The sequence below is a fragment of the Diadema antillarum genome, unplaced genomic scaffold (genome assembly GCF_040938485.1).
Source record: "Diadema antillarum isolate AM-2024a unplaced genomic scaffold, OU_Dant_1.0 seq00001156_RagTag, whole genome shotgun sequence".
NCBI lineage: Eukaryota > Metazoa > Echinodermata > Echinoidea > Diadematoida > Diadematidae > Diadema > Diadema antillarum.
Window position 1 is genome coordinate 83,543 of NW_027271966.1, and position 25,179 is coordinate 108,721.

Consider the following 25,179-nt stretch of genomic DNA (forward strand, 5'->3'; position numbering starts at 1 on the left):
TTAGCTCTATTTTGCAGAAAACCCCATTCAATTTGGTTAAGCAGTCACAGAGAAATGTGAATTATTGTAAAGCATGTTATGAGGCTGATTCTTCCAAGGTTAGCACTTGGATGCTCTTGGAACTGCATATTAATGTGTGAACACAATAGACAGAACTTGGAGATTCCTGACATGCTCTACAAGATTCCTCATTTCTCTTTGACCACTGAAGCAAATTGAATGGGGTTATCTGTAAGATGTGGGCAAAGAGTCATAGTTCCATTCCCTAAAATTGTATTTGGATTGATTCACTATTTTTAAAGTGATTGTAGCAGAGGGTACCATTGTAATTTTTTTTTTTGACTTACGGTACAGTTGTGCATGTATGCAGATATGAATATGTGTATACTTTATGAATGCAGTTCCCACTAGTAGAGATGTTTGATTCGTATAAACTCTCAGTAACCTTGCGTGGAGTCTTTTTATAGCCAGATTATTCTTCCAAATTTAGATTGTGCTGGGATGGGAAGGATGTGCAGATATAGCTTCACGCAAACACAGCTTTCGGCTATCATTTGCAATTTGCAGTTTGGGTGGGGGATTTTCGGGGACACGTAAAAATCTCAGTTTTGATCTGCTGCAAATGAGCTGGTGCAGAGACTCCAACCCAAAGCACCTTCTGATCTGGAGATTCTCCCACCTGAAACCCCTATCAAACGGGAGACTCCAATTTGATGTGCGCAAAGCGCACATCATGAGCGGCCGGGGTCCAGGGCCCGCTAAAGGGCCCTGGAAGCTCGGTTCTACGTGTAGATGCTCTCTCATGATATCTAAGGCTTATTTTTCAACAAACAATGATATTAAAGTAAGAAATCATTTCAAGTGGGAGACACAGAGCCAGGGCGGGAGAAATGAAATCTCAAGCGGGAGAACAGGAGATTTTGCAAAAATGGGCTTTCTGCGGGAGATCTCCTGTCGAAATCGGGAGAGTTGGAGTCTCTGCTGGTGTTTATCATTAAAATAAATAAAATTCAGAAGTAAAAATAAAATCATCTTGAGGAATGATCGCTTCATTAATATCATAAGTAAACTTGACATGTTGTAGAGAATTACTGTTGTTGAAGAGAAATGCATGAGAGTGGTGTGCTCTTATTAATCTACTTCTCATTGTTTTATATTGATGAGTTTTAAGTTTTTAAGAAGGAACAACTTCAAGACATTTTTCTTGTCTTCTTTGAATTCCCTGGCAGGTTCTGGATGATCCCTCAACTGACTATCTCTACATGGTGTTTGAACTGGTAGAAAAGGGGTGAGTGGCATCCTCATTCAGTCTCTTTGACCTTCAATGCAAGTGCTGAAATGAGTAGGAATGAGCTAGAATCAGAGTAGTCAACTTTAAAAAGAAAGTTGCACTACAAGAAATTTGATGATATCTTCTTTTGCTGCATACACAACCAAGGCCAAGATGATACCTTTTTGAATATATGTGATCGAAACTACTCACCATATTTTGTAAGATATTTGATTGTACAGCATACCTTACTCTGTAGATATAGACTACAATATGCCTTCAGAAAGAGAGATGTACAAGGCACTTAAAGTTACTCAAGAAGTCATACAAGTAATACCTAAATTGAGTGAGCATAATAACTGTTTTGGGATACCCTATGAATGCTGTGACGTACATGAAAAATGGCTATATCTTTAGCAATATTTGTCAGATTTTGTTCAGACTGTACTGGACTCCTGTGTCATTGTGTTCATAATGCATTGTCAGTCTCTCCATTCAGCTCATTGTCTTCATTTCCGCATTCCCAGACACTACCCATACACATACATACATTAACCCCCCCCCCCCTTCCCTCTGTTGGCTGTTACAAGATTGTGTATCAATTTTGGTTCATTTATCTTCGTTTTTAATGCCTCGGCCACCTAAACATAATGCTCTGAAGATATCCATCTATCTGTCCAATTTTTTTCATATCTTAATATTGCAATTTAAGGGGAAAAAAAAAGCATAATGGATTATTTGGGGTACTGTACCTGGCCCAAGTATGCAATGTACTGATGATATTTTTGGAAAAATCTCAGAAGGTGAAAGGTAAAAGGTCATTTATCTTCAGTTGAAAATAACATTTTTTACCTGTCACTTTGTCTAGGAATGTCCAGTGGTGCAGTGGTAGTATGATTTGTTTGGAAGGATAGAAATAAGTGGACAGTTGATTATTTTCATGAAAAACTTGTGTTGAAAGGTCATATGTCACTGTTCTTTTTTACTAAAAAAAAAAAAAAAAAAATCACATGAAAAACCTGTGTTGAAAGGTCATATGTCACTGTACTTTTTAAGTAAAAAAAAAAGAGAGAAAAAAATCACGTGTAGTCACCACTTCAGCTGGTTTATTTGAAAATTATGTTGCCAGCAACCAAAAGATGTCACTACTGTTGTGCGTTTTCCCTCATTTTGCATGGTTCTTGAATGATATGGCATGTGTACATCATTCAGACTTCTGAGTGCGTATTGTTCAGGAATTACATACGTGTATGCCAGGAAATTAGAAATGGGGGGGGGGGGTGCGGGGGGAGGGATAATCTAAATACTGATAACAGCATGTATGAAAGACATGCAGGAAAGACATTGCATTAAGAGCATATGGTAAATACATTTCATTTTGCCAGAGGAGGAAAAAAATATATACTGTGAAAGTGGGTGGGGAAAGGGGGAGGGGGTTATAGCAACATGTGTATGTTCAGAACAAAATGGGAGATGTGATTTGAAGAAAAAAATCTTGCTGATTTGATTTTCTTCTCAAGTCATGGCGCTTTGACTTTTGAGACGAAAATTCTCGTAAATAGGCTTCGCAGTGGCGGGCAATTCTGGGTCGATCCATCCTGGGAGGAAATCAATTAGAGAGTAGATGGGATTTCCTCTCTATTTCCGATTCCCTGTCTCTGTTTGGTGTTTCATTCTCATCAACCACTGCTTGCTGAGAGTACCCTTTTCTTTTTTTTTTTCTGGTTACAGATGAGCTTTTAAAATCGTCAAATTATCATGTATGTCTGTGTTTTGTGTGCATTTGTATACATTTGTGTGCTTGTGCATGTGTGTGTATGTATCTATTTGTGTGTTTGCATGTGTTTGTGTGTATGTATGTAAGTGTGTGTGTATGCATATGTGTATTGGTATGTGTGTGTGTGTGTCTGAGTTGTGTATGTCTGTGTGTGTGAGTGATGCAATTGCAGAGATGAGAGTAATTGTAAGATTTGGTTAACAACGCAGTGAAATGTTGGGTTCACCAGCAGTCCCTTTTTAAAAGTTTGTAAAGTCAGCAAAGTGAAATTGTCTGATACTCCTCAAACGATTGTTCAAGATCACAGATGTGCATACTGCAAGAAATCAGTGTGAAGTATGGGTAGTCATTTTACCTCCTTCACATTTCAGTTCTTATGACACACTTTACGTTCATGCTGAGTGGGATTATGGTCAGCTTTTTTTTTTTTTGTAGCTATGAACAACCTTTGTTATAAAAGAAGGTATGCAATTTGTATACGTGACCTTCCTGCTCAAAACCACAGAACATAGGCCGGCCGAAATGAATTTTCTCTTTTCGACATAATTTAAAAGAGTAAGTTTAAGTTTTAAAATGATGTAGAAGTTAAAATTGGACCATCCAAACCCATTCAAAAAGTGACTGAAATTTTAAAGAAAGTTAGGAGATGCAGTTTTATAGAAAAGAGAGGAAAGCCTGGTCACTCAGGCATGATGTGCAGAAGCATCAATGAGAATATACTCCATATGGCAGTGAAAGGAGCTCACATCGGAAAAAATATGGTCCAGGAAAACTGAATATCTGAATTTCTGTTTGGTTTTAAGCTGCCAAATTTTGACAGTGGATAGAGAGAAGGTTACTCTCCCTTGTAATGTGACAAAGTTTAAAAATCTGAGTCGGTCAACCCACATGATGTATTTTGATCCATTCGCAGAGAATCCAAAACTGTGACTTTTTGTGGGTTTTGAGCAGGGTGGGTCACATATCCAAATAAACTGGTCTAATTACTCGAACACAGCTCAAGGATTTTTTCCCCCACATATACCACATAATTCCCTCTAAGAGTGTCCTGTCTTCATTAAGTATGATGGGTGTGGCCTTGTGATTCGCCGGACACCTCCTCATAAGTGTCCTGTCCGAGTGACCTTCCCATCAATTAGTTGAGAGGCTCTAATCTTCCCTGTCACACTCATTCTCTTGATTGCCTCCATACCTCTCGCTCATTTTCTCTTGTAGACATAAAACTACATTGCCACGCATGTGTATCACTTTTACTTTTCACACAGTCTTTTAGGCCACTTTCCTTTTACATTGTAATTGTAACATTATTTAGCAAACATGTACTACCCAGTCATCTTTCTTGCAGTATCAACAGTAGCAACTATGTTTTATAGCCAAAACTTAGTTCTCAGAAGCACTCAAAATTTATTTTCCACCATTTGGAGCTTGCTTGCAGTGTATCAAAAGGGTCTACTGAGAAACTCTTATGCCTGGCTGATGCCATATGCCAGGATGATGAATTGTTCTGGAGTATTTTGAGATCATAAAGTGTAGAATAATTTTGATCAAAGTATACAACTTTTATTCCAGAAGGGCCATCCCTGTTCAGCATTGTGGGGCTCCATGTAGAATGTTACGTGATGATTGAGCATGCCCATGTGATCATAATCAAGATCGATGGATAATGCTGTAGTCCGGTTTCTTGATTATTTATGATCGATTATGAAAAATTATGTAGCAACCATGATTGGGTATTAGCTACGAGATTGTGGTCTTTCGGCAAAACTTTTTGGCAAATATTTCACATTTTCGTCGCTACACAACGGAAATTGTGTTACTACAGAGTTACTTCACTCATTTCTAATGCATACATACATTTGGGAGCAATAATCAACAGTTCTGTAGGGATACAAGAACAATGTTTTGGCTTCTCCAGTTTTACTTTGTAGCTTTCCTAATACTCTCTCTCCATACATATACAATGTACTATGATACATCAGTGGCATCTTTGCTTTTTGGTGCCTTCTTTCTGCTTGTAGGTGTCACTTTACATTTTGTTCCAACATTGTTTTACAATCACTTCCCCTCATGTCATCCTTTCCCTAATCTAAACAGTGATATCTTCTGACATCTTTTGTTTTCTTCATATTTGCCATCTCTTGGCTTGCTGTCCCGCTATCCATCACTTCAACGTGTTTCTCCCTTTGCTATTTTTTTTTTTTTTGCTTTTGTTGCTATGTCTATAGATACATCTATGTCGCCATCTTCCAAGGATTTCACTGTCCCCTTTTGTAACTAGGTTAATACCTTACACGCCATCATCCCTCACACACACACACACACAGACACAGACACAGACAGACAGACAGACAGACAGACACACACACACACACACACTCAAAGGGCACCAAAAAGTACTGACACAAAGTGTGACTTTTGTGATGACGAGAAGCGTCTCCCTGTATTAAAGCAGGGCCTCACAGCCGTAGGTTCCTGTTTTTGGTTGGAAGCAGGCAAGACAAAATAGAAAAGGAGGAATCTGATATCACTGAGGCCAATTATCACATCTCTTCCTCCTTCTATCTCTCTCTTTTCTCTTTTTCTATTTCTTTTTTCTTTATCTCTTTCTTTTTCTACCTTTCTTGCGTTTTCTATTAGATTTTTTTGTTTGTAATAGTCTGGGAAGCTGCTCTGCTCTATCTCTTTCTTTTTTACCTTTCTTGCATTTTCTATTTTCTTTTCGTAGTCTTGGAAGCTGCTATGCCATTCTTTTCTTTTTTTTTCCTAAACAGATATTTAATAGAGGAATAGATAAAACGAGTTTGAGGTTAGTCTGCCAGGGGGGTTTGGAGTGACTCCCGTGTGAAAGCATGAACCGATAGGAAGTTGTTGGAACATGCACTAGCTGTGGGAGAGGCAGAAATAAGTGCAGACATTGTTAATGTGGGATGGGGCAAGGCTGCTGGAGAGAATCAATGGAGGTACATGATCTGAAGTAAAAAAAAAAATGGAAAAGAGATGGAAGATTTTGAGGAAGGGGGGAGGGGGATGTTAAAATCCAGAATATAGATTCAGGCTTTACAGATTTGGAAGGGAGGGAGTGAGATAGAGAGACACAGAATGTCTACAACTTTTGTGAACAGCAATATACAATTTAGACAGTTTTGTTTTTGTTTTTGTTTTGAAGAGAAAGAATGGTAAAAGGGAGAGGAAAGATGAGGATTGGAGAGAGATGGACTTGACACAAATGTAAGGTTGAAGTTTATGAGCAGAGAAGGGCATGACTTCTAAAGAGAGAAAGAGATTGAGATTACTAGTAATTCAAAGCATGAAAGAGGACTGATATATGCAGGTGCAAATAAGGGTGTGTTCGAGCGCTCTCCTGAAGCGAACCGAACTGTACCTGTGCCACAGGAGTGCTCGAACGCTCCTAAAGTGTACTGTGCCGGAGTGTACGGAGTGAAAAGTTGACCACTTCAAGATGTGCTCCAAAAGCGTACCAAAATGTACTGTATTTGGGACATTTGTAAGTAGTTTAAGCACGCCAGGTGATGACCCTGTTGCTACAAAATGTGTGGACCACTTCTACATTATAACTCATGATGTAAGCTTTTTCCACAGAGCGCTCGAACGTTCCAAATCTGGTGGAGGTACAGTTCGTTTCACTTTGGTTTGTTTTTGAGTGCTCAAATGCACCCCAAGATGAACACATTGACAACAGTACTGCCGATGATAATGATCATCATACTAATAACGATATCAAAAATGACTGTAGGCCCAAAACCACTATTTCGGCGCAATTGGTCAAAAATCGTGTCGCTTATGTTCCTTCTCACCTAGGAGAGATAAAAAGCTCTTTCAAAATGCCCCTGTGATTTTATGTGATGCCAAGGGACATATAAACAAAAACTGAAATCATTTCGAAGGCGAAATTATACCACTAAGCCATTGGTGGAGGGTTAAGTTCGGCCAACAGGCTTAAAAGTGCATGTCGCCAACGATGATTTTTAATGTTTTCTCAACTTTGTGGGAAAATATGAGCATAAAAAGGAAGCTTACTCACGGTTTCAGAAAAGTGGCTTAAGGTTCTATGAAAACCTAACACAACTTTTTAAACTAACCATTCTTTATTAACAAAATAACTGATGGAAATGTGTCGCCAGATTCGCTGAAACATACGTTACCATCTTTGTACTGCCAACTTGGTTATGCTATTACAGTGAGTACTACACAATTGTATTGTTTTTCTGACCAAAAGGGGTGTAAGTTTATGTTAAAAGATATTTCAGCACTCAGCTTCAAAAGACATGTGACTGTTAATCTCGCATGCGTAGATTTTAAAAAGGTAGATTTAAGAGAAGTAACATACGTTACCATCTTTGTAAAAAGTATGAAGGTGCATGGCTCTGAATGATTGTTCTAGAGTTGAGACTAATGGAGTAGATTGTCGTCATACCCATGGGTGGCAAAAGATTCATTATTATGTTGCTAACTTATACGATTTAATCCACAAGTGTAACATACGTGATGTAACTTACGTTACCACCAAATGACAGAAAGCTTAATTACACCATTAATTACCACCTAAATGTACATTTCTCGAATCTGTGCCGTCGATTTAAGGTCATGGGATAGCTCAGCAACTTCTTTCAATGGCATCTTGAGCATTGGCAGCGCGCAAAATACCTTTACATGATGTGTTGAAAAACTGAGTAAGTATTTGATTGTTGGAAATGTGTTGTTGTTTTTCATAGAATCATGCTTTACTTCTGTATATTGTGTCTTTATTAAGTCAGTAGATTCCACCGTAAAAATACAGTTATTGCTTTGCTGTACAGGTTTATTCTTTTGAAATAAATCACTCAATTTATTACGTAACGTATGTTTCAAATTTTGGTAACGTAAGTTTCAAGATGTTGGCATGTTGATAACAGACAATCCACAGAAAAGCTCATTTAATTTGAGACAATTTAATTGTTGCAGTTATGATGTTGATGAGTTTCTCCGTCAAAACATATCAAATTCATTTACAGCTGTATGTTCTTGTTTGTTAGGAGGATGCAGTAAAAGGGGACATAATCATAGTATCTTTGAAAAAAATCGTTTGGTGGGCGTTGATGTTCAACTTGGCTTTAATGATGTCATATTCCAGGTATAAACAATGAATTTAACATTGTTTTAAGAAAATTCAATGAATAGCTAATAAACTTAGGGATTACGCAGATCTCTACTTCAAAACTATTGGATCAGGTCCCTGCATTAATATAGTAACGTAAGTTTCTAGTTTTGGTAACGTAAGTTTCATCAATTCATGTCATTGAAAAAGGATATTTTAGAGAATGTGCGTGGATAGAAATAACATCTAATTGTTCTAGAACTATAGTTGAAGGAATTCCATAGGGAAATAAGTCTTTTCAATTATATTTATCTTCGGTTATCATAAATCAATATGGTGACTTACTACTACCTGACCATTTTTAACGGAGAAAATTTAACTTAAATTTGTGTCGTTATATCGTTGATGATCTCAAAGTGAAGAAAAACACACTTTGAATGAAGAAAAGGTAACAGAAATACATTTGCATTAAAGAAATGTAATTTTAACTATTACTGAGTATACCATCATAGATCAGGCCTACATAATAATAATAATGCTAATAATAATTATAGTGATGTATGTTTCAGTAAGATATATGTTTAAGACATCAACATTTTTTGTTCTTCCTTCTCGTTGAAGTTAATGCAGTTGCAATGGGGAAGAGCAGTGCTGAGATTAAAACCCCATATATAGGGAACGCATAAGCTGCAATCAGATTGGCGAAAAATCATATCTCTAAGCAAAGATTCAAGAAAAAAAAAACATGTACCCGTCGCGTAGTTGACAAAAAAAAGCAAAGTCACGCATCTTTTTTTTTATTATTTACCCTACCAGGGTAACTATAGGGGAGGGGGTTCGAGGTCCCCCGCCCCTTTGCCAGCAGTCAAAATATAAACAAAAGGAAATAAAAAGAAAAAATGAATCGCAGAATCCTCCTCCCCAGTTTGAAATAAACAAATAAAAAAAACATGAAATTGGGCTTGTACTGGCAGCATAGAATTAAGCTGAAGAATTTCTTTATATTTCTTCCATTTTCTTTTCTTTTCTTTTTTTTTTCTTGCTTGTCAGTCGATGAAACCCGGTAAAAGAAATGAAACAAAAGAAAAAATGGCACGGGAGCTTTTATTTTTCTCCCTGTCAGGTGATTAAAACTGGAAGTAGTCGACTTTTTCTAACTCTGACCCCATCCCCCACCCCATGAAAATCCTACTTACGGGCCTGCCTGTAATCATTATCAGTACCTTTGTTGTGCATGTATAGCAACTTGTCCTTTCACTTTTCTTTTGAAAGCTGCAAAAACATTTTTCCATGCAGGAGACAATTTCCAGATACGGCAAGAATTATTAATGCAAGACTTGTTATTCTTGTTATCGTTGTGGATTATACTGTCTTATGCATACATAACAAGGACAATCGAGTACATCATTTCACTAATGACAATTTCATTCATCCTACCCAGTATTGTGCTAATGCAACTATGTAATTTGACGGTATTTCATTGACCTCATTTGCCATAGTCAACTTAGTAAAGTGGTCATTTATTTAATTAACAAAGAACATTTCTTGGTTCCTTCTGTCCATATCTCTTGTTTACCGAGTTCAGAAATTTCAAATACAAGCAATACGGCGTTATTGTTCATTATGAAGCACTTTAATAGAGTAACCATCTCGTTTCTGCCGTTTCTTGTTTCATACAAGTGTTAAAAATTTTGTGAATACTATTGTATTGCAACTGCTATTTTCAAACTGTTCCTGCATAGAATAACTGTTGCGACAGCAAAGTTATGGAGTCTGTAAAGTTATGGATTCGAAACATATCTTTCAACAGCATGAAGTGACAGCTGAAGATAACAAGTTACAAGACATCAATATGAAGATAACACGTTACAAGACGTCAAGCATACGAAAACTCCCATTATGATAAAATTGAAGTGAAACCTTCGTTACCCACCACTCGTTTTATATTACACGTACATCATGACAATATTTTCGTCCGTGAAGGCACTTGAAAGCATGTTCCCAACTCTTATCATTTCAATGCCATAAATTCATAAGTATGAAGCCAATTGTCTTCAAAATATCAGCAGTAACGGATTAATGTTCTACTCCAGAGTTTATACGCGGACATGTTATAAAGTCTTGCAGTTTTACAACTATTTCAATTGTAATTTTTGAGAATTGTATCACCATGATATTGCGACGTCTTGTTATAATATACGTTCACTTAGAGTCGACGAGAAATTAATGTAAGAATATATACCAAAACCAAAAAGAAAAAGTACCAAAATGAGTTGCACATGTAGTAGTATTATCTTTGTAACTTACGTTACATTAACGTGAAACATACGTTATGTGGAATCTGACGAATATATTTTTGCGCACATAGATTTGCATGTTTCATCGATGATACTCAAGAATTGGCTGGCAATTTGGGACTGATAAATGTTGAAAATATTTTCTGAAGAAAGTCTGACATCAAATTATCGAGAAAACAAATGAACATTACATGAAATAAGATTTAACACAATAGGACATGCTGTGTTCAGTATAGCATACAGGTCATTTGCCATCCTTCCCATCTGCAGGCAGCATTTACAAACATGGCAGCCGATGGTATACTTCACATCTGACGCATAATTATCTCAATCATAGACTGTATTCACCAATCTTAAAGCATTTGAAATAGAATGACATTGGTAACGTATGTTACATGATGAAATCTACGCCCTATGAAAGAAATTATCACACCACAAAAATAAAGCAAGATTGTGTGTTCATATTTTTCAACTACAAGCTTGAATATTTGCGTCATGGATTGGTATAAAAATGAAACCTATTCTAAAAACTTTAATTTTCGCGTTTTGCGACTGTCCAATTGTGCCGAAATAGTGGTTTTGGGCCTGATAGCGGTGATTTGTGATGGTGGTGATAGTGGTATGATACCAAGAGTCTGTTCTTTGGTGAATGGATTGTTTATTTCATTAGTTAGGAAATATATTTCGACAGTCAGCTAGGTGATTCATAGAAGTTGAGCAATGTAGCAAAATCAGTGCCTGAAATGTCTGTTATATTTAAATGAGGTAAAGACTTGAGTGGAGGCTATACATTTGTTCACCCATGTGGAACCTGGGCATGTACGCCAATAAGTATTGTACGTGTGGTGATTTGCTAGACTATCGGCCAATGCAAATTACCTTGGAGCTACATGTACAATTGCATGAGGAGTGAGCATTTGGTCAATTAAACTTATCGCTCTGAATGTTGTAGCCAATCTGGGCCCCAATGCCAGGAAAAGGGGGAAAATGATTGTGTGTCCCCTTTGGCATTAGATTGATGCTATTCTCTTGGGCTGTCGCTGGTCTCCTATGTTATAGTCCTGATAAATTTCCCAACCCCACGTCCTTACGTAATAGATATTCAATTCATTTGCTGCTCATTTCTGTTGTTCCTGTTCTTGTTTTTGTTATGTTTAATCCATCACTCCTTTATCCTAACATGCCCTTAAACTTGATTTCTAGTGACACCATCCATGCTTTGTGTTACCATGCTGGTTTACAGTGGTGGTATTTCTAACAGATTTTGTTTTCTTTTTTAATGTAAGAATGCAAAAGTTTGCTATGTCTAGTTCTTATTTTGACTGCCAGAAGTCATGTTGTATGTGATTATTCCAAATTGTTTCCTGGCAGTATTACTAAAATGTGATATCCTCTTGGGAGAACTTGAGTCATAAAACTTTAACCTGTGACCTCTCCTCTGATTGGTTGGCAGGCCAGTGATGGAGGTGCCTTCAGACAACCCACTCAGTGAGATGCTGGCCTGGACGTACTTCAGGGATATCATTCTAGGAATCGAATTCTGTGAGTGCCAGTTTAGCGACAAGGCTGTTCTATCTGCTGTGTCGTCTATCTTCTTTCTGTCGTATCATTCAGATCCAGGGACCTATTGCATGAAGCTATTAACCTGAGAAAACTCAGCTTACTGTTAACAGAGCTTTTTCTAGTGTTATACTTAAAGTTCATTGCAGAATCGTGCTAACCTGAGTTTTCACTTCTTACCAGAGTATTTCTCAAGTTTTATGCAACAGGGCCCAGTAAGAGGCTGAGATTTTCTTCTATACCTTTTAAACTACTTTCCTTTATGCTACAGGAATGCTTTATGCAGTTGTTTTATTCAGTAAGGCATAATTGTTGCAAAAAAAAAAGCTATTAAAAAAGAGAGAAGACCTCTTCTGTCTTTTATTTAGCACAAAAAATTGAGCTCTGACATATTTTTCTCAAAAGATCGAATTTTGTGCGCCACCATGGTCAAGTAGAATGGAGAGCTCTTGTTATGAAAAGCGTCGGTTGAATTGGGCATCACACAGACATGGAAAGCCATTTAATAATGCAGTGATGTGAGATCTCGCGTTTTCTTTTGCCAAATCTGTCGAGAATGGATGAATCATTTCCAGTGGGTGGCAATTTTGCTCTAGCCTTCTTTTTTTTCCCCCTCCGGGAAGGGAATGAGAATTGGAGGAAGAGAGGGGAATTTCCCCTTTTTTTTTCATGCCTTAACCCATTGAGAACGGACTGATTATGCTACAACACATATTTTCCGTAGACACTTGCGCGAGTATACTCAGGACTCGTCCTCAGTGAGTTCAGTTCCAGATTGCATACAGGGTATGAAATGTTTTCCCTTTGTAGGCACCCATTGGTGATGCACTGCAGCGATTCAAGGACATAACAAAAAAGAAAAGAAAGGAAGTCAAGTCATTTGTATAATTGACCTGTACGTAATTTGCAAGAAATCCTCCCATGCTAATGAGTGATGATTTATTCTTGGAACAAAACAGTACTGCAAGAGGACTTTAAGAGCAGCAATCCTGATAAGTAATAACCATTAAAGGTATTCAGCCTTTATGGTGATGTATTTGATTAGCTCTTTTCACCTTTCAATATTACTCTGAAGTAATGTAGGCCCTAAAGGAAATTTTATTGGTAAAGTGTTGAAACTGTCTCAGAATTCTAAACTTTGTACTGGAGGTTGTAAAGTCATAGTGTGTTGTTCTCTGTTTGTAGGAATAAAGAAAGGTTCTGTATGTAACCATTCTCCAAAAGTGCATATTTCTCTGCCTTGCACAGTATGACTGTGGTAGAGATTCTTTGGTACAATTGAAGAGTTTGTTTGCAAAAACCGGTAAGTCCATATTTGCTAAATGGAGATATTTGCGATTAAAGGTCAAGAAAAATAAAGAGAATAATAAGAAAAATTTCGCTTCTTTTGACCATAACTTCAAAAATGTACCTTTATATGTAGTGACCAATATATCATTTAAAAGGTATCATTTTGTACTTTATGACAGAGACCGTACTTCAAAATCTTCAAAAATGGACTTATTGGTTTTTGTAAACAAACTCTTCAGTTCTTCAGCATGAGGGATAATTTAAAACCTGATATGGATCAGTATCTGCCTCATCACAAAGGCTTGTTTTAGTGGGATGTACTGTGATCTTTAAAGTGATGTCCAAGAATTGTTATTTTGCTGTACGGGTGCATGGATAGTACTTCTGAATTCTTGTTCATCACATATATTTTATTTATTTATTATTATTATTTTTTTTTTTACTGATGTTAAAATGTGCTGAAGAGTTTAGTCCGTGCTCTCTGTAGATAGACTTCTGGAAAATGTAACCATGTTGTCGTGTAGACTAATTTCGGGGGATATTACGTCTAAACTTAATAGTGAAAGCAAGAAGGCCTAGGGTTGTCTGTGTGTGTTGTCACTGGTTGAGGGTGTGCATACATAATTCATGGACTTGCTAGTCACAGGGGACGTGTGGGGGGGAAAATCCTGCTAGGCTGAAATGATTCAGTCCTTGAATCAATGGCTCCAATTAGCCATTCGCTGTCGCCACACTGGCTGTTGATCATGTTAAGACAATATATAGCTTGTTCTGATGGGGATGCGACATATATACAAAATGCACATGGGGCAATAGATAGTATAATGTTGTTGCTGTTGTTTCTTTGGTAATTACTGCCGAGATAATGTCAAGGATTAATCTTGCATGAGAGAAGGGAAAAGAGGTCGGGCCAGGGCAAGTCAGTGACATTTAACGTTTAATGACACGTGACTCTTCGATAGTAAATGGTATATTCAATATGGGCAATTATGTTACTGAATTGCATGACTTTATTTTTTTTATTGGGGGGGGGGGTTAGGTTAGGTTGTGTTTTGTTTGTTTGTTTATTATTATTTTTACTAGCCATGTGTAGCTGTCATTGCGCTAGGTACATTCTAACTCATAAGTCTTCGTTACAGGTCCGTAAAAAGAAAATGAAATAAAAGTCTTGCTCACGATTGCTTGTTATGAAAGGTACCAAATATCTGCATAATCTCTTGAAAAGCGATAATAAATCTGTCATGTGGTATCACACAAAAAAAAAATGAGACAAACTGCTAAGTATTATAATTAATTGTTTGGCAGCATCAGATGTCTGTAATTTATTCGGATTGAATCGTTTATGTAGCATTTCACGTGTGACCCACATTATATTTTTATTTTCTATTTCTTCTTCTTCCTCTTCAGTGCACTATCAGAAAGTGATCCATAGAGACATTAAGCCTTCCAATCTCCTCCTAGATGAGGATTCACACGTCAAGGTGAGGATGAGATGGTTGCCGTGGTAATGGCTTTAACCCATCCAGTCCCCGAAGGGATCTTGCTGCAGATATTACCATCTTGTCATCTTCAAATTGGCCACTCTGAATTACACTTCATATCTTATAACACATCTAATTTATGTCATACTAGTTATAATATATTTGAAAAGATGAAATGAAACTGGATAACGTCATTAAAAATGCACCGAATCTTGAGGAGATACAACCGGCTCCTGTTATAACAAAGTCCTCGGGATAGGCATTTTTCTTTCGTCATGTCGATATTTTGTTATAGCAGAATACTGTAAAAGTGGAAATTTTTGCAGTGTTGAAATTTTCGCGCATTTTGCGCAACCAGAAACTAGCACGAAAATAAAAGCATGCAAATATTTTTGCTTGCCATATGTTCCAGTAGTTGATGTCTTGATCCCGCTGAATTAAAAACATGCGAAACTCATCTTGCCCAGCTGAGCGTGAAAAATTAGTCGCGCAAAATATCCACTTCTACGATAGTAAAGTATATAAAGGGTATATAGATGATAAATTTGGGACCTGAATTTTTACTTCATTGTAATCTATATATATTGATATTGCCCCATGCTCAAACAAAATTACCATGTAATGTAAAATGTGGGTATGACCGTTCCTTAAACTTGACATGCCTTTCCAATAGACATGACACAAATCCTTTGATCTCTTCACCTGCCATTAAGAATTGTTGAAATGCATGAAAACATTTACAAAAATTTATAAAAGAAATATGAATATATGTACAAAGAACAATGTAACTTTATAATAAAAGAAATCATTAAGTTATTAATCATCGAAAACAAAAAAATGAGACTAATCCGTTGTATTTTTTGTTGTCTTTCAGATTGCTGACTTTGGGGTGAGCGACAAGTTTGAGGGGATTGACGCCCTGCTCTCTGACACCGTGGGTACCCCGGCCTTCATGGCCCCAGAGTCCCTCCTGGAAGACTCCATCAAGTATGGGGGCCGGGCCCTGGACATCTGGGCCATGGGCTGCACTCTCTACTGCTTTCTCTTTGGACAGGTTCGTGCTCCTTGCTGTGGCCAATTTGAGGATCGTATCACCAGAAAATTTGCGTAAATCCATGTAGGAGTAGTCTGGATACTACTTTAGCATAGAAAGTTAAACCATTTCAAAGATCATATGTCAGAGAGAGAGAGAGAGAAAAAAAAAACCCTTGTAACTTCTATTCAAAATATAGGCATGCAGCAGCTATGCAAAGTTGTTGCTGTGGTCATTTTATCTGCGGAAAGACATGAATACAGGTTTCGATGAAATAAGGCTTTGAACTGCAGGCTACTGAAGTTCTTGTTGAAGTGACGATGCTATGAGGGAAATGAAGTCTGATTTTTGTATCAAATAGGAGAGATCAATTTGAAGAAAATACAGATTTTAAGAGCAATCCACAAACTTATTTCTTTGAAATACAATTGGTTGACTTCGCTGGATAAAGTTAATTTCCTTCATTCTCTTGTACCTTTTGAAAACAAAAAGTATGCCAAATCTATTCTCAAGACTTGTTGAACAGTCAAGCAGAAACGAAATCAAGTGAAGTTGCTGAGATTTCGTGACGTTATTCTTCATCCATTAAAATACTTGATTTATCTGTGAAAAACTTGAGCTACAGTCATATGTGGGGGTCAGTCTGACCATTTGCTGCACGAAGCTTCATAAATCAAGAGCCCATTTATTTTGCATGTGGAATTCTCCATCCCATCTCTCCACCTCCCACTCAGTACCCCCTCATTATGTGGTCACGCCTGAAGGCTACTATGAGTCTTCATTTTTATTTTCTTTCAAAGTGGTTGTGATATGACAATCTTCTTTCCCAGGCCGAGCCTGGCCCAGGAGATCCTTGTATTCCACCCTAATGAGCTTCTCTCCACACCTGTCTAAGCTGCAGCATGCAGCCTTTGACCTTGTGTCTGAGATTTAAAAAAAAAAAGAGAGAGACCTTAGAAGAGTTTGATGTAAATGGATAGTATCTTATGAAATGTATTTAGACTAGAGGGAATGTGAAGAGGAAATTTTTAAGGGAAAAGATGATTAAACTCACGTGCACATGATACTGTTATCATTATTTAATATTTAATTCGTTGAAATGCAAGTGATAAAAGCTGAGCTAAGTGATGTGGGTAGCGGTAATAAGTGATGTTGAACAACTTCTTTAGTATGCAACTTCAATTTCAGATTGAGTGCTTTTGAAGTTAGGATTAGCTAATTGTTTCAGCATTAGAAGATGAGTTTCCACCCATGTTTGCTTATTTTATTATCTTTTTTTTTTAGTATCAGAATTATTATCAAACTGTCTAATCCCTTAGTTGTGGGAAGTAAAGATATTGACTGATGATCAGTTGCAGAGCACCAGATCTCGTGAGCCAAACAATGTTGATTGATGTAAGAACCTTCAGTTTGTAGGAAAGGAAAACACCTGTATGTACCAAGCCTGTGACCTTACAGTTATCTCTGATTTAACCCTCTCATCACCAATGTGTAAACACACCAGCGACGTAGTATGCAAAGGAATTGTCAGTGGTGCTGGCAGTGTTAACACGAGCTGATTCACAGTCACGGTGACGTGGTGTTGTGTTGCATTGACTTTTACAGGTGCCATTTCAAGACAACTTCATCCTCGGTCTCCACAACAAGATCAGGACACAGCCGGTCACATTCCCAGAAGAGTAAGTTGCCACGACAACGGGACACTGATGTTTTCCCTGACTCCAGGGCATTCTCCTTTCTTTTGCTCCTCAAAATTTCCGAAATAGCTGCGAGGAAAAAATTTGCCAGTGTTCTTGTCCTAGGATGTAATTCAATCTGATGTGGTGGTAGATTAGGTTATTTAGTTCTCATGCAAATGGATGCCACTTCTCTGTTAACCCTTTGTGTACTATGAGTGGTGCCTGGCACAGAAAACCCTATAGTGTTGTATACACTGTCCAAAGTCCCTGGTATGGAGAGGGTTAATGTACTGCAAGGAATAGTTACAAAGTTGTTTTTCTCCCCCCCCCCCCCCTCTTTCTCCATCTCCTCGCTCTTTCTCACTATCTTCCTCTTTATTTCATCCTCTCTCTCTTTCTCTCTCTTTGTCTGTCTATCTGTCTGTCTGTCTGTCTGTAGCATCGAGGTATCAGACGAGGTGAAAGATCTCATTACGAGGGCGCTGGAGAAGGATCCGCAGAAGAGAATAACACTTCCCGACATGAAGGTGAGACCATATCCTCGATATGATTTTTTGTTACTTCTAACAGATAAACAAATGAATAAATAAGTAAACAGACAAACAGACGAACAGACAAACAAATAGACAGATAGGTAGAAAGATAGATAAATAGTTGGAAAAAAAAGAAATGAATGAATGGATGAATGAAGGAATGGATGAATGAATGAATGAATGAATGAATGAGTGAGTGAAGAAACAAATAATCAAAGATTGTTCTCCATGTCTATTCTCTGAAGAAAAGTATGATGGCTATATCTTTATCATCTCTATCTACACCCTTATCAACACATCTATATCTAAACTTGTCATGAAAACAGTACTCATTCTCTCTCAGTACCCATTGCATTTACTATAAGCTCATTGTTCAGCATCTTCTGAAATATATGATGGTTGGCATTTTGTGTAGCTCATAATGGAACAAATTTGTTTTTTGGATTGTGTGACTGTTATGGTGTGCAACAGTGACAGATTTCCATGATATATAATATGCCGTGGTGATCTATCTCATCAGAATTTGAGTATTACTCCTTTAGGCAAAAATACCTCAATACCCAGACAGCACAACTAGGTGGTGGACTGTCATCATCAGAAACAGAAATATTTTAAGTAAATCACACCCCGCTCTCCCTCCAAGAGTAGCTACCAGAGGCAAAGTCAGTATGGCTTGCTGCATCTTGCATTGCTGTGGTGGTAGCTCCTACCCCGCCTTCTCACTGTCCTCTCTTTCTTCTCTCCCATCTCGTTTCCATAGCAACATCCGTGGGTGACCCAGCACGGGGAGGAGCCCATGCCATCCCAAGAGGAGAACTGTGTGCTGGTGGAGGTTTCACAGGACGAGGTGGACTGCTGCGTCAAGCAGCTGCCAAAGATAGAAACACTGGTGAGTCTAGCTGAGAATCAGGCAGCCGTGCTGTTGTTGTAAAAGTTCAACTACTACAGGGAAAAAAAAAAGGAAAACAGATTTTTGCATGACTCTGATTGGCCGAAAGTCATGTGACACTTTTCTCTTGCAGTTACAGGAAGCCATTTTTTTTTTTTTTTTAAAATAAAGAAAGATGTTACTAAGTTTGTAATTGATGCTGAGTGCCAGATTTGAAGGAAAGATGTTGCTGGGTTCTTAATTGAAGCAGAGCGCCAGATCTGGCAAGCCAAGCAATTTGATGTGGCCCTCGGATGTGGCGCGTACAATTTAAAATAGGCTCCGCTTGTCGGGTTTGATTGGTGCTCCGCGGTTGACTGTCCTTTAAATGATTCCAAGGGAGTGGCTGTTCTCTCGAGGATGCGACACTGATTAGTCTGCTGGATATGTGACCCTTAATCAACTGACCGCTGGCGAAAGTGATTGCAGCCGTTTGTCCGGGGGAGTGGTCCCCACTTCTGGGAAAATTTGGGAAATTATGGGAGTGGGGGGGGGGGGGGGGGGCCCAACAAAATGGGGAGGTATGCTGCAGTGCAAGTGTTATTAAAGGATGGAGCAATGTGGCATGTAGTCACAAATGATGGACTAGGCCTCATGAAGACGCACATATGTATTATGCATGTTCCTTTCTGACCCCAAGCAGATTCTTTAATTATCTATATGCTGGCTCAATTTTTATCTCATGATCTCAGATTCTTGGACAAAGACCTTCATTGCTGATGTTAGGAGAAGGTGCCTCAAATAGAAGACAATATAGATAATTTATACATTCTACTGTGTATTTAGAGAAAAGCAACAAGATAGTGAAAGTTTTGATAAAATTGGACTGTTGATAAGAAAGATAAGACAAGAAAATTATCAACTATTCAAGCTAAGAGTTTTTCCTGTTCTCAGCTTGGGATTTAATAGTGAGTGCTTCCATGTGCCTGTAGAAGTATTGCTTTTGGTACTCTGTGTCTGATGTACATTTCAAAATCTGCGTGGTATAATTTTACCATATCTTAAAGATGACATTTTGTTCACTTGTGTCCTCAGCATGCATCTTTGACAGATATTATTCACTTCTAGATTTTTGAAGAAGCAAGAAAATTGCTAGTTTTTTTTTTTTTTTTTGCAAGTGTGAGAAAATTCACTCCAGGTTTTAGTTAAAGGGAATATAAGAGAACTATGCAAAGGACACTTTAAATGTCACAAAGACAGCTACAAAGTTTGTTTTGAAAGTGATCAGTAGGGTGCTGCTGGCGTTCCAGGAAACACAACTTCTCGCGCTCTTGCACCAGACTGGCACTCATAATCTGCTGCTTTGATGCGGCTGCTTTCATTTGAAGCAGCAGTCTCTTTGAGGTGAATTTTCCGCACAATGTTAGTGCAACGTGACTGGCGCCAAGACTGCCAAGCACATCCCAAGCAAAGCTGTAGGCCTGAACGTCAGCCAAGTAGATTGAACATTGCAAGACCACCATTGCTGCCACCACCACCACCAAAAATAAAGTTTTGTTATCCAGGACTGGAATGTCCTGTACAGTATCATCATATTGGAGTCTCTGCCATCTTTTAATTGACTTCAAGTGCTATAGCAATGTGGCACTGAAAAGTGAAAGGTGCACCATTGTCGGATCACAGAACAGTAACATCGTGTTTTCATGTTTCTAAAAACAGGGACGGTTGGTTGTGATGCATATGAGATGAGGTTAGAATGTCTTTGACTCACATGACTTCAACAACCTTGTGCGCAAGATGTTTTTTGCTGAATTTGTATGTCCCTGCCACAAAGTGTTGCTGGAGGCATTATTTAGAAATGAATCTGAAAAGGAGAAGGAATGTCCATATGCATCAAGACATTCTTGATGTAAATTGAAGACGATTTTCCTGTGGAAATGCAGTTGCCATTTTATAAGGAATTATTTGAAAAAGTATACCATGGTGCGAGTTGAGAGAAATGTGAGAGGTGACATCTTTACCTTAGAAAGTGGTGTGCATCTTCTTGTCACCCCTATTACTGTATGAAAAATCCCTCAATTCCACAGCTTTCTTATGTTTTTCCTGTAATTTATTTTTCATTGTGCAGTGTGTTTTATTTATCTCCCCTTCTATCACAGTCAAAATCAAAATGGAGTGAAATTGTCCTTCAAACATATGTCTTTACTAGGGATTTCATTTCACATTTCAACTTTTGCTCTTTGGCTTTTGAGTTTTTTTGTTTTGTTTTGTTTTTCCTCTAAATTTTTAGCAAGATAAATTGCTACTCATGAATTCTGTATACTCTTGATAAATATTCATCCAAAGATAAGCATACACATGGAGGTAGATCAAGCACCCAATCAAACCATTGAGTGTATTGCAACTGATTGACAAATTGTCTTTATACATCAATTGACATAAATAAACACTGATTGTTCAGTGTTTGATTATAGTAGTCTTATGTGGGACTTGAACCCATGATCTCCTGTTTGCTAGACAGGCGTCACATCCACAAGACTACCAACCTTCCGCCCGATGGCCAGTGGGTGGTTCTAATGACTATCACTGAGTTTGTGTATGATGCCCTTGCTCACACAATGTAGGATGCATAATAAAAGTGTAATGCGGTTTGTGTCCATCAGGTCACTCCTTGATATATCCTCTGTGTGTTTAGATTTCACGTCCGAGTGCACCAAAGATTGGACATAAAATGTAGCCATTTGCAAACCAGGGAAGGGTCTCTTTCATTTGCTTGTTTGTTTCTTGTTTTTTTTTGGTTTTTTTTAGTCATGCAGTAAAACACACTATTGAAGTAATGACAGTGATTATTTGTGAGTTAAAGGGATGGTATAGTGTTGGTTGAAGTGAGGATTCAGCTTTTAACTATTTGTGAGATGCTTAGAAACCACTGTATGAAATGTTGAAAAGCATACAATTCTAAGAGGAATTCAAAGTTCATTTGATGAAAATCGGTTTTGAAACAGCCGAGATACATGTATCTAAAAACAAAGTAAAACAAATTGGTCCTAATAAAAAGTGGGTCCCCCCTGTCATTAGGATCACTTTGTTTTGGATATCTCGGCCATTTCAGAACCAATTTTCATCAAATAAACTTTGAATTCCTCCTAGAATTATAAGCTCTTTTATATTTCGTAAGAGCTTCTCAATACCTCAACAAATAATCCTCAAAAAACATTGGAAACCTCAAGCCCCATCTCAACCAAAACTGTACCACCCCTTTAATAGATAAAGGGATAATGAAAGAAATGTGGGATATTAATTCCCTTCTGTACTTGTATTGATATTCTACTGCTCTTTCCGACAGATTTTGGTGAAGAACATGCTGAAGACGAGGTCGTTTCACAATCCCTACCGATCATCACGGAAAGGAAGGTTTGCGCTGGCATCGTTAGGGTGAGTGGGACTCGTTGTTATTGTTGTCATTATCATCAAAGTGGAAATGGTACTTGTAAAAGAGCTTGATCACTCCTGTAGTATGAAGTTAGGCCATTGGGCAGACGTAGCTGCGGAAGAGATGAGCAGAAATTCTTTTGATCACGCAGCTGGGGATCGTGTTGCGCACTGTAGGTGCCTCTGACATGCAAAACAAGTAGGCACCATTTGAGTTAATTGTGTCGTCTGTTCTGTGCATATTTGGAGAGAAAGTAATCTGCGTCACGGAGCCTGAATATCTGTTGCAACAATGATTCATTACAATACAAGCTAAAGCATTGCCAGTTGGCAAGGAGCATTAGATTGAAGAAGATTCCAGCGTCTGACATTTATATCGTGTAAGAGTGTAATAACTCAAGATGAACAGAATAATTATATATATTTCAGTATATGTTTGTTGCTGAGGAAGTATACTCATGTTCCTAGGTCATGTTCTCAGTACTGCTCTGTACTTTGTGAGGTGGTGATTGCTGAAATTTGTCTTTCTTGCTATTTTTGTGTTCTCTCCAGGTCAAGTAGTGACAGTAAACCGGAGGCAACTGTGAAATAATATCGGGACATTCCGTGCTGGTCGCTTGGCGGGTCGCCAAGACTCTTGTGAAAGTACTGGCATTTAGGCCGCTATCAGAGAAGAAGACTGTTCCTTTGATATTTTCCTGCTCTATGGGTCGTGCACCATCCACAGTCTGGCAAGCAAAGTCCTGCGACAAAAGTTGTGCTCCATACCCCTCACCCTGCGGGGAACCTGTACCTACCACCTCGGCCCCCCTCCTCCCACGTGCTCTTGTGAAGAGCACATCTGCTCGAGGGAAAGCGTCTGCTGCATTGATTTGTGCATCCGCGACGAGATAGGAGTTCTGGTGGACTGGAAGGCGTGGCGCCATCTTTGATCACTTCCCTCCTCTGGATCTTGCGATGATGCACCACAAAGAGAGACAACTCTGTAGAGACGAATGATACTGTCTCTGCGATACAAATTGGCGATACGTGACGCAGGGGTGAATTTGCAACTCATCGTGATGCTCGCAGCGAGCTGGAACATGCCAAATTACGACTTGAAGGGGGGGGGGGGTCATCTTACACTCATTGTCCAACAGACCAATTAATAGATGAATATCTCATATCATTTGGAGCCACAAAGAACACAATCATCATCTATTGGGAGGTCTTTAATCTGTGATCACTGTGTATTTGCCCAGTCATGTGATACAACAGTCAACCTTAACAAAAACATTTGTTAGTTTCCACAAACTTTCCAAGTTTGCAGTAAAATGCACATCAACAAATAATGAATAAGTGAGACTTTGCAACAAGTTGTAGTTGCTTTTTGGTTGTTGTTTTTTTTTGAGGGGGGGGGGGGGGGAATGGGTTATATCTGCAGCCAGCCGCTCTTAGAAATGACATTACCTTCTCCCATCTTATTGCATGTGCTGCCATAGAGGTCGTTATCTGTCTTTCCAGGGTCCTTCCTCCTCTGTTTTGCAGCTTGCTTACAGTTGCCATGGTGACAAAGTCATTGCAGAGCAAATATTTATGATGTTGATTTCTTCTTTATTTTTCTGTTGTTAAACACATTTGAAGTAATTTCCCTTCTACTCAGCCTGATAGGAGAAGTTAAGTCAATAACTGGAGATTATTGTTTGCAAATGGCTTTTGATATATCCATTGAATTGTAATCAAGCGTCTGATTATGCAGTACCCAGTAATTCTGATGAATTAATGAGGCCACCATGTCAAGGGTGGGACGCTGTGATTGTAACCACTGCTTGTTGGGTCTCCTGGATTTTTTTTTTTTATACAAGTTACTCATGATAATGATGATGGTGATTATGATGATTATGATGACATAGATTACTCAGAGATTTTTTTTTTCCTGATGAAATTGTGACAAGATGGCAGTAATATCAGAAGCAGATGCCTTATCCCAGAGAGTCATCTTTTAAGAGATCCAGATTTTTATCAGAGTATGTCGAGCAATTTCCAGGTGATAATTGCATTGTAGCCTGGAAATCTCTCTAATCGCTATCCAGTCATCAGAAGCCAGTGTACGTGCAGGTATTATTTCATAATGGTTACATTTACCAATATATGGACATCTTCTTGCTTTCTTGTCAGGTGCATACTTTGAGTATTATGCATTGTGCAGAGTTTTGAGCTGGTGCATTGTAGGTACATTGTACCAAGAAAAAGAAGCATTCTTTTTAGCTGCTGGGCAGAAGTATTTGATAGCCAGATAGCTGTCTTTCTTGGAAAACAGTAAAAACAAGAAGAGATGTTTGAATTCTGAGAGAATATTTCCTCACAAGAAGGAAAGCTCATGATGTTTTTCTGAAGGTTTATACTCCCATCGCAGAAAACAAGAAATAGTATGTGCAACAAGTGCAAGAGAGAGGTCAAATCGGTTGTCTCTCACTAATGTGTGTGTTTTCAACATTGACAAAAGTGCGTATTCAATGGTTTAGTCCCAAACATTCCTTTTCATGTTGCAGCCCGGGCATTATACCAGAGTGTATATAGTCACCGGACATGGATTAGCGTGTTTGTCATTGGGGAGAGAAAAAAAAGAGAGATAGTTAGAAAATTTAAGCCATAAAGAGCAAGTGTACAATTAGCTTTTGAAATAGAGCCACGAGTACAAGTCTTCAGCGGAACCAAAGAGTAGAATTGCTTTTGTTGTTGCAGTTGATTAATTGATTGATGAACTTACTGCTTTGACAGCAAAACAAAACAAAAGAGCCAAGTAAAAAAGAAAACAAACAAAAGGATCAAAATGCTGCATAATTTGTCAATAGAGGAGGTTTCTGTGATGTTATGAACACCCA

At 38.2% G+C, this 25,179-nt stretch overlaps 1 protein-coding gene across 1 annotated transcript in view; it reads left to right on the forward strand.

Moving 5' to 3' along the window:
• Window positions 1–23,050, forward strand: part of LOC139744299 (calcium/calmodulin-dependent protein kinase kinase 1-like) — a gene marked incomplete at its 5' end in the record, with an annotated part of 60,447 nt that extends 37,397 nt beyond the window's left edge. Inside the window, 9 exons of the mRNA XM_071654747.1 lie at window positions 1,230–1,288; window positions 11,893–11,981; window positions 14,697–14,770; window positions 15,645–15,824; window positions 17,409–17,482; window positions 17,922–18,009; window positions 18,776–18,904; window positions 22,230–22,318; window positions 22,868–23,050. Coding sequence (XP_071510848.1) covers window positions 1,230–1,288; window positions 11,893–11,981; window positions 14,697–14,770; window positions 15,645–15,824; window positions 17,409–17,482; window positions 17,922–18,009; window positions 18,776–18,904; window positions 22,230–22,318; window positions 22,868–22,907 — 822 coding nt within the window. The remainder of the gene's footprint in view (window positions 1–1,229; window positions 1,289–11,892; window positions 11,982–14,696; window positions 14,771–15,644; window positions 15,825–17,408; window positions 17,483–17,921; window positions 18,010–18,775; window positions 18,905–22,229; window positions 22,319–22,867) is intronic.
• Between the last annotated feature and the right edge of the window lie 2,129 nt (window positions 23,051–25,179).